At 33.1% G+C, this 17,488-nt stretch overlaps 1 protein-coding gene and 1 long non-coding RNA gene across 5 annotated transcripts in view; one reads left to right on the top strand and one right to left on the bottom strand.

Moving 5' to 3' along the window:
• Positions 1 to 17,488, bottom strand: part of LOC105232938 (uncharacterized) — a 46,317-nt gene that overhangs the window by 21,344 nt on the left and 7,485 nt on the right. The window contains exons 1-3 of one of the 2 annotated variants that reach the window (XM_049461502.1): positions 16,427 to 16,443; positions 5,157 to 5,575; positions 85 to 408 (exon numbers count right to left, since the gene is read on the bottom strand). In XM_049461502.1, the coding sequence (XP_049317459.1) occupies positions 85 to 408; positions 5,157 to 5,504 (672 nt within the window). In that variant the 5' untranslated portion in view covers positions 5,505 to 5,575; positions 16,427 to 16,443. Of the gene's footprint in view, positions 1 to 84; positions 409 to 5,156; positions 5,576 to 16,426; positions 16,444 to 17,488 lie in introns of those variants that run through there. The other variant, XM_049461500.1, reaches the window with a different exon arrangement.
• On the top strand, positions 15,280 to 17,218 carry LOC125780027 (uncharacterized). 3 transcript variants are annotated; one of them, XR_007423527.1, is made up of 3 exons: positions 15,280 to 15,748; positions 15,831 to 16,352; positions 16,437 to 17,218. It is a non-coding gene; the product is annotated as an uncharacterized LOC125780027 (long non-coding RNA). The 3 variants fall into 3 exon arrangements; XR_007423526.1 differs by having other exon boundaries at positions 15,280 to 16,136; positions 16,194 to 16,352; XR_007423525.1 differs by having other exon boundaries at positions 15,280 to 16,352.

The raw sequence follows: 17,488 nt of genomic DNA, 5'->3' as shown, positions 1-17,488 counted from the left end.
AAAGTGGAAGAAAGAGAAGGCATGTGTTGAGACATTTTAGCTTGTTGCTTTTTACAATTTGGCTTGTCACAAACTGGCGCTTACATTACAGATATAATTGACATATTCATGCTGCATGTACTCGTGCACCTCGCACAGTTCGATAGTGTCAAAATATTTGCCACAGTATTTGTGACAGAAATACATATTTTCGCGATGTAGTTGTTCGTGCGTTTGCAGCTCCTCGCTGGATGTAAACGACATGGGGCATATAGAACACTTGAAATCATATTCGACAATTTCGCAAAGACTTTGAGAAACATGTTTGCTGTAGCTTTGCTTTTTGAAGAAGACCTGTTTGCAGCGCTGGCAAATTGGCAATGTGTCGGAACGTTCCGTTTGAACTTTGCGGCGTGGAAAGTTGAGCGGCTGTTCGTTGGATTAGATGAGGAGATATGGTTATTAATAAATATTTGCATTAAACGCAATTAAAATGATTGGAATGAGTTTAAAGTTAAATTTAAAACTAAAAAAAGTAAATGTATGCATTTTTTAAATATATATATATATATTGGTTTGAAAAAAAGAAAGATATACTCGACATTTCATAAACTTACTAAAACTTACTTACAAAGAGTGTATCAGTTGCGTGCAACTAATTAATAACGACGTAAGAGCATTTTTAGATTTATAGAATTTTAAATGTGTCTTAAATTTTGAAACATCAACTTGGTTACAAGAAAAGTATGGGTATATTTAAGGGTCAGTAGGGTAATCATTAAAAACAATTTTTTTTTTTTGCATTTTCTGTTCCCTTATACCCTTAGAATTAATGTAGAAACCCACTTTACCATTGGAAGGTTTCGAAAAAGGCCCATAAATAATAATACCATTCGCACCTTAAACTTTAAACGCGTGTTTCTCAAAACACACTTTTTTAAGGGGTTATATACAGTTAGGATTTTCAAAAAATCGATTTTTTTGCGTTTTCTTAATATACATATATACATACATACATATGTATATCTGAGTATACACACACAAAATTTCAAGTCGATCCGACGAATATTTTCGAAGTTATAGACACATTAGTGAAAGCGCGCCGACTACATGTAAAGTGCTTTCAAAACTTTAAACTTTTTTTTTTCGAAACGATGTTTTCAAAGTCGGTGAGTAAGATTTCGCAGAAACGGCTGAACCGATCGGTCTGAAATTTTTACACAAGCTTCTTAACTATATTTTTTAGTAATTAATCGAAGGATTTCCCCATCCGATGAAAATTTCTTATTTTTATAAACAATTAAAGACCCGAATTTTGGTCGAAAATCGAACCTTTTGCTTTGAGTAGCCGCCATTTTGTCAAAATTTTTTTTTTGCTAATTCCTTCGATCAATCACTAGATTATTTATTATATTAATGAAATTTATTTGGTTTTTGCATTTTAGATGATCCAGTCCAGAGATATCGTGCTCACCGCAAGAGGCCTTTTTTTGCGGACCTCTGCAAAATTGGCAATATCAACGTTCCCGATAATTATTTTTGGCAATAAAAATATGTGAATATAGTTTAAGGTTGTCATAATATACCTGCCAAGTTTCAAATCAATAAACCAAATAGTTTGCTTAGAAAAAATTCTTGAAAATGCCTTTTTTTCGGCCTCCTAACTCCTTAAACTGGAACTACTCAACCGATTTGTTTAATTTTTTTTTAGAATGTTCACAGAACGCCTGGCTATCGTCCCTATATTTTTTATAATTTATTGACGATGTTATGACAAAATGTATGCAAAAAATGACATGAGGAAAAATTGAAAAACAAAAAAAAAAAAAGATAATTACTTTTTTGTTTATCAACATTTTTTCATGATTCTAGTAGGAACGATAACCATTCACGTACTTTTTAAGAATAAATTGTGTTTTTGTGTTTCAGATGATCCTAACATGAGAAACCGCGGGTGAATGAGTGAAAAAACGCATCTCATTTACCCAGCCATTTCTCCGACAAATGTCATCAAAAAATTCCGAAAAAAATTATTTTATCAACTCCACGATATACCTCATGATATGTGAAAAAAGTTCTATTGTAGAATAAAAATTTCTATGAAAAAAAAATGTCAAAAAAGCAGGCCAGATTATTTATTTTATTTTATTTATTATTATTTTTCAATGACTCAATTCTTTAAAAAAGTTCATATTTTTAAGCAAAGCCATTATTGTCAATTACCGCTTGACATCAGCGTGGCACTAATTTTTGTTAAACGTCCTTTGGAATCACTTCTCACTCCTTTTATGTTCTTTCCTACAATTTGTTGAAATTTTTTACTTTGTACTGGTACGGCCTTAACCTTTCATTCAGGAGAGCACACAAGTTTCTTGATATGATTTAGATCTTGACTTAAAGAAAGATAATGAAAAGTCTGCAAATTGTCATAAAACTCGAAAATCCATGTTACGGGCATGTTAACGTAAGCAAATTACAGCATGACGTCGTTCTTAATCGATATGTACTTAAATTAGTCCATTCATCCATCAATTTTGAATATAACGCCATGGCATGGCACCACAAAACATTTTATTGCTGTCTCAATGCTTCACTGTTGGATTAGTGTATCTAGATTCCAGCTCTCTTCGTTTTGGGCACCTAACATAACTTTTCCCATCTAAACACACTTTGTTTGTCTTTTTTTCGTCACAAAACAGTACCATTTTGCATTAATTTGTTGTCAAGTGACTGTATTGCCTGCAAACGATTTTTTCTTTGCGAATAGAGATCAGCAGGTTCTTCCTGGAAATAAATCCAAAACTGTTTGCTTTTCGAAATCACCTTTTTATGGCGTCCAAGGCTAGTGCATTCCCATTTTGCCCAAAAGTCGATGCTTTAATTCCTCTTGACAGTTATAAGTGGATCCTTTTAATCATCCACAATACTTTCAATCAGTTCGTTTTCTCGTGATGTCGTTTTACGCTTTATTTTTCTGAGTGGAACTTGTGTTGTACTGTTATGCCATCGCCATCCCTTTCGAAATGTTTAATGAATTTGAATTTCCGCCATGTCCCTTCTCAAAACTGAACGTTAACGGCCCTAACATCTTCAGCACTATAGCATTTTTATTTATCCACACTTTTTTCATTAAAATAATTGTATACAGTAACTTGCAATGTAAATATGAGGCAAGCCATAGATAAAATATCTTAATTTGTAAACAAAACTGAAAACTATATACGCGTTTAGATGCACGACCGCTTTTATCACATTTTAATTAAAATTCCATTTCTCTGGATTAGAGGATTTTTGATAAGCATATTTGACAGCTGACAGAGAAACATACTTTCACGTGAAAGAAACTAATAAAAACATACTTTTTATTCCCTCAACATTTTACAAATTGGTCTAAAATATTCACAGGGGCACGTCGTTGTTAATTAGTGGCACACATATTATAAATTTGTAAAGAAAATATGAACAACAGACAAATATGTGAATTACCAAATAAACAATAATGAAAGTTATAAATTAAATAAATAATAAAAAAAATAATAATAAATAAACTAAACATAAATAATTGAAAATAAATCAAACATTAAGTTGAAAAAATAATATGAAATACATAAAAAAAAATATAAAAAAAATACTGAAAATCTAAAGCGCATTAAGATAATATAGAAAAATAATTAAAAACAAAACGAGTTATTTTGAATTATAACTAATTAACGTAAATAAAAAGAAACTAAAAACATACTAGTATTGATAGTAATAATAATAAAAGAAACGGCAAAATAAAGAGTAGTTTAAGTTTAAACGGTTGGTAAGGCTGCACTTGGAAAAGTATAAAGAAGATAATAGAGAAACAAATTTAGTAACTAAAAAAAAGCTATTTAAAAAAAAATAAACAATAAAAAATATAAATATGTATTACAAAAAAATTCAACAAAAATTAAGGGACAAAATATTATTAACCTATAAATAATAAAGACCTAACTAAAATAATAAAAAAAAACTATGATGCAAAAAATAAGTACAATTAGTAATAAAAAATTAATATTTGATAACAGAAGTTCAAATAATTAGATTCCAATTATAAAAGATTTTTTAAAATATATAACATATAATTAAAAAGGTAAAGTCAGTAAAAAATTAAATAAAAAAATAAAAAAAAGAAAAATTAAACAAAAAGTGAAAAACTACTGCATTCATAAAAAATAACAAAAAGATAAAAACTAAAAAAAAACAATATTTGAAAACAAGTAAAGCAAAAAAATAAAAAAGTAAGAGGTAAGTAAGAACAGAGAAAGAAGAAAGCGTAAAACTAAACGACAATGCTAAAAAATTAATGGAATTAAAAATATTAAATATATATTATTATACATATATAATATATAATATATAATAATGTAATATAAATTTAATTTAAACAAAAATTTAAAAAAAATAAGTTTCAAAAGTTTTAAATATAGTATATACATACATATATTTGTTTTTAATTACTCTTAAAGTAATATTAATAATTGAAAAAACAATAAAATTAATATATCCATATAAATAAAATTTCATAAAATTAAAATTCATATACAAAATACAAAAATAATTAAAGACATTTAATTAAAATTGTAATTTAAAAAAATTAAAATTAAAAAATAAACATAAAAAATTAATGCATAATAAAAAACAATGCTAAACAAAAAATTTTAAAATTAAAAAACAATAATTATTTAAAAGATTAAATATAAACACACAAATATATGTATATATATACTATATATATTTTTTAATAAGACTTAAAGTAATAATTAGAATTTATAATGATAAAAAATTAATGATAATTAAATTAATGTACATAACTTAATTAAAAAAGAAAAACAATTTAAAAATTTAATTGAAAAAGAAGAAAAATTAAATGAATATATCCATATAAATAAAAATAAAATCCACTTAATACAAAAATAATTAGAGACATTAGATATGTTTTTTTTTTTGTTTTTTAAATTATACCAAAAAATTTATAAATAAAAAAATTGCTAAAAAAATAAAACAAAAATTAAAGTATTCAAAAAAATATAACTAACCAAAGTTTTCACTTATCAAGCCAACTTAAGTAATTGCTATAAAAACCATAGTGACAATAAAAGATTTGCAATATTTGCTGAGTTTCTAATGACTTAACTGCATTGTTAGCTCACCTTATTCTGTGACGCTTCCGGCATTTCCTCTTTTATATGAATTTGTGGTTCCAGTTTTACTGTTAACAAGCCGGCTTCGGCCATGGCATCGTGCGATAACATTTGCTGTTGCAATTGTTGCTCACGTTGTTGTTGTTGCTGCTGCTGCAGATGTTGGTGTTGTTGGTGCTGCAGATGTTGCTGTTGTTGTTGCTGCAGATGTTGCTGTTGTTGCAATGCATGTTGTTGATGTTGCAATTTCTGGCGCTGTTTTTGCTGTTCCAACAGTTGCTGTTGTTGTTGCTGCTGGTGCTGAGGATATGGTTGTAAATGCTTAGGAAAATTCATATAACCAGCGTTAGGATTCATATTTGTGCTTCCTGTAGCAATGGCTTCATCGACCGTACTAACTTTATTGTACGCATCATCTGTGGGTTCGGCTGTGAAACATAGAAAATGAAAATCATTCGACATAAGACTCATTCGTGAGTTCGTAACAACTTGCCGAAGCCATACAGACACAGGCACACATAGGCATACACACATCCATACAAAAAGCAAATAGATATCTATAGCATATATACATACATATATATAATCGAGTTATAATACATAGACGGTAAGAGCGGCAAGAAAAGTTGCCATATAATCTAAGTATTGTATAAGGGAAGGCAAGTCAAGTCAAGGAGAGTCGATTCGATTCGAGTTGAGACGAGTGGAAACGACTTGCAGGCATGTAAATGCGGGGTGAGAGTCAAAGAAGTCATTAATCAACAAAATTTTGTTACTTCAATTTCGCATAAAACACCAGCAACAAATACAGGCGCACAGCACCAATACACACACACATATATGCATACATACATATGTACATATATTTATACACGCAAATGTGGTATGTACGTTTGTTCGTTTGGCCTTTGCGGTATGGGTGCAAACAACTACAAAAATATGTACGCTCATCAAAGGAAAAGGGATATTTAAATCCGGATAATGGATGAGATTGTTGGGCTTATAAGGGCACTATCGACCATTGCTATCCGTAGAATATTTAAGAAGAAGTATACATAAGCACACAGCACATACAAAACAAACATTGGAATACAGTTTGTATTGTGGTAGCTTATCGAGAAGCAAGTGTAGAGCGTTTTGCCTCCACACCCGAACAATTTATAAAGAGCTGAACAACAGAACTTGTATAATAAATTACAAAACCAAGATGATGAAGAAGAAGAAAACAATGAAACACAAAATAAGGAAAAATGAAGCTGTGTAAATGCAGCTCAAGATTGCTGCCGCCTTATATTTATTGTACATACATAATACATATTTACCCTATCACAGGTTCATAGCTAAATCGATAGTTATTTGCTTTTCCTAACGGTAGTTGAAAACAATGTTTTTCTTCCGCCTTAGATGAAAATAAAAAGCATAGCAGTAAATTGAGGTTAGAGAAAATTGGAACTACCCTTAAATGTTTGAGACTGAATTTGTGCTGTATAAAATTAATTCTGATGTAATCTGATATTAGCAAAAATCTTGAGCGTGTGCTTGGATTTTGTTCTGACGCCACACTGAGTTATATAATGACTTATCATAGAAACCATCGCAGCAGCTGTATGTTCACAGATTGACACTGTGTTTGGAACTTGGAACGAAACCAAGAGAACAAGATAACCGAATTATATATGCGACTTTGTATATACATCTCTTCGGTTTTAAATGTTAGTGTGTTGAGTACAGTTGTGCAGCTATAGCTTCTAAAAGGCGTTTAAGTTTAATATAAAGGGTGATCCATTCCGAGGTTCCACACTCTTTTAACGGAAAAGCACGGAAACTTCAAATTTAATGGGGAATTTATTATCATTGCAAAGAACATTCATTGCCATTTATTTTTTGAAGATTACCTCTTTCAAATGTTGGCCGTGGCTACGATTCAGATGGTCGATCCGTTGAGTAAAATTTTCATTGACTCGTAAGAGCATTTCGACTAGTAACTGGCTAATGACACGCGTGATGTTTTGCTCCAAGGCCTGAAACAAAGCGAGATTGTCCGCATAGACTTTAGACTTAACATATTCCCACAGAAAAAAGTCTAACGGTTTTATATCACGCGATCTTGGGGGTCAATCGTCCGGCCCAAAACGTGAAATTATCTTCTAACCGAAGTGTTCTCTCAATAACTCTATTTAAAGTTGCGATGTGTGGGAGGTGGCGCGGTCTTGTTGAAACAAAATGTCACCGAGATCTCGAGCTTCTATTTCAGCCATCAAATAGTCGGTTATCATGGCGCGATAACGGTCGCCGTTGACGGTTACGTTTTCATTGGCACCATTTTTGAAGAAATATGGACCGATGATTCTACCGGCCCACAAACCACATCAAATCGTTGTTTTTACAGTATGAAATGACAGCTCTTGAATCTCTGCAGGTTGCTTTTCGTCCCAAACGCGACAATTTTGCTTGTTTAAATACCCATTGAGCCAGAAATGGGCCTATTCGCTGTACAAAATTTGCTCCGAAAACGTCGGGTCTCGACGTAAAATGCGCCAAGTCGTTCCATACGTTAGTCCGAGTTGTTGCGAACGGCGCCGAAACAACTCTCCACGGTCTTTGTATACAACTACGGCTGCTATATTTTCTTCGCTACGTGCTGGACGTGGTCTATTCGGTCGAATATCATCCAATAATGAATACTGGATCTCAAGATGGATGATGTTGTTGTGAAAAATAAAAATAACATGACAGCTAGATACGACTCACGCGTTATGTGCCAAAAAGGCTTTTGAAAAAAGAACCTCTAACAGATCACCCGGTATATGCTATTAAAGTCCAATCGGAACAATTTATTCGGAGGTTGTTCCGACAAATATGCACTTTTTGGGGGGGGAAAACTGAGAGACATGACCAAATCGATTCAGCTCGTCACGTTGACCTTTTTATATTAAACATACATATACATATGTATATAAACAATAAGGTATACCGTCGTTTCCTTCGGGTATCGTCGGAACACTTAATATACAAGTAACTTTATCAGGGTATACAAATACATTTGCTTATGAAATTCTCAGGTATTTACAGTACAACACCCCCTAACTACCGTTCTTGATAAAAATAAACTGCAGACTTATTTTCCGGTTTTTGAAATACTTTGTTAAAGTTGACAAGATAGACAAACTGCGTTTAGTCTGATTCCCGTCAAGATCATAAACGTCATAAATGGAATGAATTAACAAACTTTTAGAATAAATGTCAATCAAGCTTTTCCTGTTTCTTTTTTCTGTAAATTAGAATTCTTGATTCTAGTGTATATAAAATTCCGTATGTGTTGTAATTGTTTTTAAAGTTGAAATGATTTAACACTTTCATAGATGTAGTTACTTGAACGATTTTTTAACGTCAAACGCCGATGAACTGTCAAAAAACTTCATGCTCATAGAATTTGTATGAAGCATTCCTGCTATTTTTGACAGTTTGAAGTTGATTGATGACGAAGGAGCAGGAAAAACAGTTGATAAAATGAGAAAATCGATACAAATTTTTTTCTAAATTATTGTTTCTGATATGTGTTCTATGTAGAATAAAATAAAGTTAAGTATTTCGATCATTTAAAATAACATACTAAAGTTGTATTAAGAAAGTATTAATAGTCGGCCTTAGGAGCGTTCGAGAGAAAGGAATGCGCATTGGCAACGGCGAGTATCGCAGTCGATGAAACGATGAGCTGTATGCGATATCTTGCGACATTGACATATTTCAGCGAAACAGGAGACAGTGGCTGCGCTGGCTAGGTCATGTTGTTTGGATTGAAGAGAACACTCCAGCTTTGAAGGTTTTCGATTCAGTACCCGCCGGTGGAAGCAGGGGAAGACTGCCACTCCGTTGGAGAGATCAGGTGGAGAAGGACTTGGTTGTCTCAAATTGGCGCCAAATATCGAAAAGATGATATGACTATCGCGTTGTTGTTAACTCGGCTACAATCACGTAAGGAGAGTCTACGACAGTAAAGAAGAAGATTACTCGGAGATATATGATCCGATCACTATATACTTTTTCCTGCATATTACGTATATATTGTTCATACAAGTATCTACTAATAGGTCATTGCACAGATCTTTTACTACAGAATTTTTTATTTGCTTTCATCCACGGAGAAAAACTGCAGCAATAGAGGACGATATTTTCGTGTAACTAAAAAAAATATTTAATTTCTTTCGTCAATATTATTATTGTGTATTCATAAGATAAGTGCAAATATACCCTCAAAATTTTAAAACAATTGAAATGGCAGTTATTTTTTTTAATTCCCAAAAATCGCATTTTTCACGCTATGATACTATGTGCCGCCCCTTAATAAAATTTAAGGAGTTGTCACAAAATCCAGATTTATTGATAAGGAGTATGAAAATATGTATGTAGTGATTAATGAATATATTTTTATTTATTATATTTCAAAACTTTTTGTATTTTTTTTTACTCCGTATTGGTTTTTTATGCTTCCCTAATGATGGTTCCTTTACTCGTCAGACAGAACAAAGACTTCGATTTTTACCGAAGTTTTATTTTAATTTTTTTTTTTTGGGAAATCAACTAAGTAAATTTTGATTGACATTCAAGATGATGCACTATATAAATCAACAATCCAAAAATTTTGTTATACTATATACTAAGTATCATATTAATTAAGTTCATTAAGAGAATATTAAGATTGTTTGAGAGAAGAGGCCGAAAGAATGCTTCTTCCAGACTAGCTGACCAATTTCATTTAATTTAAAAAGTATGCCATCTCAACCGGCTGAAAATAGGACATTCTCAGAGTTAATGGGCTAATTTCTCATTATCATACTAAGCGCATTCTTTGAATTTTACTGTTTTAAGCAAGTTCTGAAGGTAAGATTTCAGATGTGATAACCCCAACCGTATAATCAAGAATGATAGAAACCAAGAATGCGGCATCCAAATACAGATGTATGTATGAGGGCTATAGAAAAAAAAAGAGACAACATAGAAACATTGCCGGCCTGTAATTTAAATAATTTGATGATAATTTGAAAAACTGTTAAGGATTTCACACAATTATTTTTCAGGAATCTCATGAAATCTAAAGTAACATTTCGAAGTCGGGAACAAATGAGCATCTTAAGAAGAAAAGAAATAAATTTTTGGGTTCATTAAAGTAGTATTATTTTTTTATCATGAATAAATTCATCATCTATGTAAGTATATATTGTATATTGTCTGTATATATTGTCTTTAGATTCAGAAAGTACCAAGTACAGTGCGTTCAAAATATATTGTTTCATTTTGCGTAAAACTATTTATAAAGGCTTTTCCAATAAGAGTGCCGTTAACAGGAATAACGAATTTCATTTACATTTCAAATCGTTTTTGTTTTATTTAAACAAAAAAAAATGTTGTAGCGCTTTTAACGCTCTTATTGAAAACCCCGCTCTTAAAGTTGAGGACACTGACTCCGAATTTCGGTGGTTAATTTTACTAATTTCGACTCGTTGTTGAATCGTATATCCTTCCATGATGAAATGGCAAACCTTACTGAAGGGAAATGCCAAAGAGCGGGAAAAAATATAGCGTCGTTTGCTGTCCCTATCGGTCTACTTTTGTAGTGCCCTATTCAAAAGCCCTTTATGATGATTTATGGATGCCTTTGTGCTCATAGATTTAGGGCTTTGATATGCTTTACAAAAAAACTGAAACCATATTGTTACTTAAGATTAGCCAATAGGGAATGTTTCGGCTTTAATGAAAGCCAAGATGTCAATAAAACATTTAACATCAACAAGAGGCGACTACATGCACTCCAACATACCTGGAAAGAAAACTTTTTTGAACACACTTTACGAACATATTTTTCCAAAATCTATTGGGCCGTACACTAAGTAATTTCGTTTATTGACAACAGCTGATCTTATTGATTTTTTTCGTAGCCAACTTCGTTATATAAATATTTGAACAGCTGATGCAGCGGCCTATTTGTAATTTTTATTTTTCATTTTTTTTTGGAATAGTATATTTTTGGTGCCTTATCGAAGATGGTAGAAGAAACAGTCTTTTCAGCCAACGCCGAATTTTGTTCCGACAATGTCGATCTTGTGGATGCACTACGTCCTGGCAGGCCTTTGAAGTCGATGTGGAGAATTTCCTAACAATCACCCAGAAATTGGTCGCTGCAAATCATCATCGTGTTAGCAACTCAAGAGATTGCTGAAAGATTAAATTTGGTGAACGCGACCATTCACGTTACACAACTAAAAAAAAAAAGAAGAAATTACTTAGCAAACTACCCAATATCTTTACTGGTAAAACAGAACCATTTGCCATTTTAGCCATCTTTATGATCCAGCATGTGTTACACTCTCTACGTTCTGTACAATGGATACCTTTCCAAAAAGAAAAATGTGGTAAGTCATGGAAGGCAATAAAATATTGTACGAAAGAGATATAGAAACAGAAGATGACTAGTGACTTCTCCGTAAGTATATAGTAAAGCGAAAAAATGCTTATTGTATTCACTGCAAAATGACACAAGAGAGAAATTTTTCGACAATATGTATGCATGTATGTATTGTACTACAAATTGCTTAAAAATTCCAGCTTCGCAAGCTCGACAGAAAAGAACATACAGAAAAGCAATTTGTGCTAAAAAAAACTCTGTTCTTTCGGTACTTTAATCTATTGAAATAAATTTCGATTTTATATTTTTCTTCAAAAACAATTTCCGAAACTTTTGTGAGTGGTTAGCCACCCTAACTATTCATAAGCTGTCATAATAATGAAGGATGATGCCCCCTATCGAATATTTATGTATATACATATGTACATACTTGTGTACATAAAAGTCACAACATATTTCATAAAAGACATAGTTAACATAACGGTTTGTTGTATTACGTTGGGATTGAAGCAGATATAGAAATACTTAATGCATATTTTATTTTGTATGTATGTATATACATATATATATTTATATATGAAAATACAACCATCTGACTAACTGTATTTATATAATCTGTAGAAAGAAATTAGATATCGTTCCCACAATATTACAAATCAATAGAGCTTTGTGAGTATAACACCCTTAATAAATGATAAATACATTTCAAGAAACATACATATTATACACATACTAAAAGAGTTTTGAGCAGGTATAGATAAAAATTCTTTGCTGTAATGGCCTTCCAATTTTACTGGCGTCCGTCTAATCTGCAGAATGACGAAAATCGATTTATTTTTTGGCTCAGATTTAACCGGCAGTGTTAAGTATCGAAAAGCTTACACCGAAGTGCAGATGCTGTGTAAAAATTATTATATCGCAACGTGAATTGGATAAAGCAGTATTTGTAAAGGGTGATCCATTTCGACGTTACCGTTAAAGAAAAAGCACAGAAACTTCAAAATTAAAGAAGAATGTTTATTATCCTTCGAAATCAAATTTTTTGGCATTTATTTTTTGAAGATTATCACTTTCGAATAATGGCATTGGGTTCCTCTCAGATTGTCCATAAATCCATTGACTGCTGCGATGTGTGGGAAGTGGCGCCGTCTTGTTGAAACCAAATGCCGTCGAGAGCAAAAGCTTCAATATCAGGCATCATCGATTATCATTTTTGAAGAACCACAAATCACACCATATTGTTGTTTTTGAACCTCTGGCAGCTTTTGAACCTTTTTAAAAACGTCGGATCTCTTGGTACTTTTACAGAGCCCATAGAGCGAAGCAGTCTCGCTTAGGAAGGTCGAGCGACTTCAGTTCTTGCACAAGATGTTTTTGTATGCTTTCAATTTAATAGATCGACGTAAAATGTGCCAAGTCGTTCCATACGTCAGTCGCAGTGACTGCGAATAGCGTCGAATCGAAGTTATGACAGTCAACAGTGACGTAGGAGCCAAGTAGCGAGTGCGACGACTGTTTGTTTGATGATAGTAATGCTGGTTTACAAGCAGAGTGATGGTGTTACGCTTAGTATGCTCAATAAGCCTTTAATGTTGACCATAAGTTGAGCGAAGAGCAAGAAACACATTTTTTACAGAACGTAAATTTCAAAAAAAAGTCACGATCTGTCAAAAAAGGCTATTGAAAAAAATATCTCTACTTGGATTACCCGTTGTATTTGGATACCGTTAAGTTTTTCTCAGGATTCAGGTATTTCATTCGACCAATGTCCTTGAAATTTCAACTGACCAAAATTGGCGGCCGCCGCTTTGCTTGCGTTGCGATGTAGTGATCCTACTAAGATCATAGCTAAAGCAGTCGGCTCACAGCAGACATTCGAAAGGTAGGGATCTTCGAACTTTTAGAGTCCGTAAATTTTCGAATAATATCAAGACGTAGAGAGAAATAGACTCATTTTAATATCTAACAAAGGCGTTACCAGCATTAATATGTATGTACTTATATATATCTATGTATACTTATTATATCAGGCTCAGCGAAATCTATGGATCTATTGCATCACTCGGACCCGTGATCATCGTCAGAATCAACTCTAGGTAATACAGTAATATTATATGCCATACATTGAAGATTTATAATAGTTTGTTGTTATCTATTTAAAAAAACGCTTGTTTTTGCGATCAAGGATTAATTAATAAGATGTCTAGCGATGGAGGTTTTTTACTATAAATGAATGGAAATCCTTGAAGGACTAGTCAAAATTTTGATTTTTGATAAAATAGCGGCTTCTTCAAAACAGTTTTTGTGAAAAATGTACACACTCTGAGGCTTAAAAAATGTGCATTTGTTCTCATGAGTTTATTTCCGTTCCTGTTGTGTGGGAAGGAATATACATACCTATGTTACCTTTTATATTTCGGAATTTGGCAACCCTACTGTTACTATCTGGCAACTGAAAACTTTATTGTAAAGTTTGACCTTTTTGATGCTACACATAATCGAAACGTTTTGACATGCGACTGCTATTTGTGTTGTTTACAGTTACTTAAAATATTGATCTCGGGCAAAATTACAATTAAAACGAGGACATTTACGCGCGTCCATTTTTTACAATTTAAACGTAAAAACAGTGCATTGATAAACTTAATTAAATTTTTGGCTATGAAGCTCCATCAAGAACATTGTTTATGGATAGTATGGTGAATTCAATCGAGGTCGTAACCGCTCTTAAACGGATTTCGTAAAGGTCATCCAAAATCAGTTGTTGTTCCAGAAAATATTGATGTTGTGCGCAAAGTAATATTGCCAGATCGTCAGGTGACCTATCGTGAGATAGATACTTACATACATTCAATATTGCATGTGCATTTGACTGTAAAAATATTTGTTCACGTTGGAGTCCACAAATTTTGTCGATCGCTCTTTACGATTAATCGAGAGAAGTGTAAAAAAATATGCTTCGAAAGACGTCTATGAAATCGTGACAGATGATGAAATGTGGACTTATGCGTAAGGGCCACCGCATTCACCTTGTAGTCCTGACTTAAGAAGATAGATAGAAAATAATTGAGGTTTTGCACTGCGACCTACATACAAGTATGTTCTATTGTTCCCTCTCCTATATCACATATGTATGGTTACAAAGGTCCAGTATTCTGAACAATTCCAGGAGTTTGTTGGGCGCGACTGAGATCTGACTTAGGACCTAATGACCTTCAGTACAAAAAAAAAATAAAGTTCAACGTTTTTCGACACCTGAAGAGGCGGTTGATGGGTTCAGAACGCATGTTTTGGAGGAACCGCAATCAGAGTGGCAAAAGTGCCTCGGCAATTGGTGCAAACTCATGCAAAATTATATGCATGGAAAATAACAATAGTGATTTTCGTTGACCAAAATTTGTTTTTGTTCTCTAATCGCGGAGTATACAAGGCAACCTACGTATTGGCAAAATTTTCGTGTATAAATGTATACCGTGTAATCATAAGATCGCTTAAAAAATTGTTTATTATTTAGTGAAACAACTACTCTCGAGTAATGCCAAGGCAATTTGAAGGTATACATAAAATCACACCGTCTCAAAACACTCATATTGAAGCACCGTTATTTGAGAGATACATACATACAAAAACGTACGAATGTACAAGTGGAACAGGCGTTACCTTATCGAGAATTCGACAATAAACAAATCACATTGAAGCTGCAAAAAGTAACGGTACGAGCAAGTAACAAACTAATGAGACAAAAACGAAAGATAAAGACAAACCAACCAAAACATGCTGAAACAAGTACAACTAAGCAAAAAATTAAAAAATAAATTAAAAATATTATTATAATATGACACAAAAACAAAGCAACAACAGCAAAAAAAAGAAACAGATAACAACTACAAATGTATATATAGCTATACAGAAAACAGTTGGATCGATTGAATGGCTATTTAAGGTGGCTGGATATATAAAATTAAATGACACTGACGTTGCGCGCAAACAAGACGGCAAAACTGTATGATGTACGACGAGTACTACGATGCACGAGCTACGAGTACGGTACAGTAGATGCCAAGCGAAATGATTGCCCCAGAGCAGCTAACGAATAAGTAATCAATTTAGAATGTTTTTTGGTTTTTTATCTTTTTTTTTTTTGAAAATTACTGTACCTTATATATGATTTGTATGTATGTATGTATGTATAGAGAAGGTATGTATTTGTGTTGGTATTGTAATATGTATGGGTTATGGTTTCATAAAATGTATCTAACTTACTATCACTCTACTTATAGCTATGCGGACAAAAGCGACGGACAGTACGTTGTGCCATTTGGTATAGCTGGATAGCCGGACAGCTGCAGAATGAGATAGAAATGTGAAAATTTTGCCATTTTATTACACGGCAAGAAGAACGATTTTAATATGATAATAATTATAATTTATTATACCATTTCGTATTGGCAAAACGAATGTGTAGGACGAGGCACATCATGGTATGGTATTGTAGGGCGGCGGACCAATAAAGAAGCAAGCAACTATATCATATATACAAAGTATAGTAAGTTAGTTGGTATACTTACAAGCTACAATGATGATATGTAAGTATAGCTATGGATAGAGACTGAATACATTCTATTATGTTATGGAAAGTGTAGAAGACGACGTGTACAGAGACAGGCATTGTACAAAGTACAGATACAGAGCACAATGTAGTTGAAAGTACGTTGGAGCACAGAGCTCAGAGCTAACAAATCAAGCATCCATATACGAAGTAGAAGCAGCAGAGAGAAGCGCAAACAAAAACATACTTATAGGTAGGTAACGAACGTCTACACATACTATATACAATATATTTATATAGTAGCTACATGCTATAGAAATGAAATACTTTGTTGAAGCGAATCCAGTTGGGTTGGTTGGTTGCTTGCTTGGATGACGATGATGACGACGACGACGACGTTGAAAGTTGATTGTAATGGCAGATAAATACGAATACGACTGTGTTGTCGACGACGATGGTAGAACGACGATATGAAACCGACCGACCGGCTTACAGACGACACGAATGCCGAAACAAATGTGAGAATGCTGTTTTGCGACGTAGCAACGTAGCAACGTGGCGGACATTAAATGGGAGGCGTTGGCACGCCACTGATTTATAAAACCAGCTAGCTAGCTAGCCGCCAGGCAAACCACCGAAACAGTCAGTCAGTTAGTTAGGCAATGGAGCCACAGCTAACCAACGAACCAACCAAGCAACGAAACAACTAACCAATCTATAAAATCAGCCAACTACCTATACAATACACAGCTAGTGTGTACCTATACAACGGTGGATACTTTGAAAACTCGCATTACAGATGCACTCATACAGACATAAAAAATATATATCCATACAGTTAGAGATAGATGTATGCATACAGCCAGCCGAAAACCCGATGTTTGCGCTTACTTATATATATGAATGTAGAGTGCACTTGGACTCATCGTATAAGTCATTATAAGTAAAACGCTCTATAAAGCGAACTTTATACTGTGTATAGGGAGACTATACGTAGTTACAGATGTCGCTGTGCGGCAATTCGTGTAAATATCTCTGCAGAATATTGTATTTCCATGTGCTATGTGTAACCAGCGAATGTATCTACTATATAGGTATACATATATGTACATATAAATACATCTATCTATAACAAAATCTATACATACAGCCAATGTGGTTATAATCCCACTTGGTTTCGAAGCGTAATCATACGTTGAAATCTATGGAAACTATGAAAAGCTTTTGCTTGATTTTGGTTTCTTTCTTGTTTTCTTTTTTTTTTGCACAATTTATTACATTTTCTGCAAAATCATTACAATTTACTTTCGTGCGTTTTAGTTTTGCCTTCGGTTTGGGTTTCTACCATTTGGGTATGTTCAATTTACACTTTATTAGGAATAATTACGA

The sequence above is a fragment of the Bactrocera dorsalis genome, chromosome 1, assembly GCF_023373825.1.
Source record: "Bactrocera dorsalis isolate Fly_Bdor chromosome 1, ASM2337382v1, whole genome shotgun sequence".
Classification (NCBI taxonomy): domain Eukaryota; kingdom Metazoa; phylum Arthropoda; class Insecta; order Diptera; family Tephritidae; genus Bactrocera; species Bactrocera dorsalis.
The sequence above is the reverse complement of the archived record's forward strand: the minus strand, read 5'-3'. Positions and strand labels throughout refer to the sequence as shown.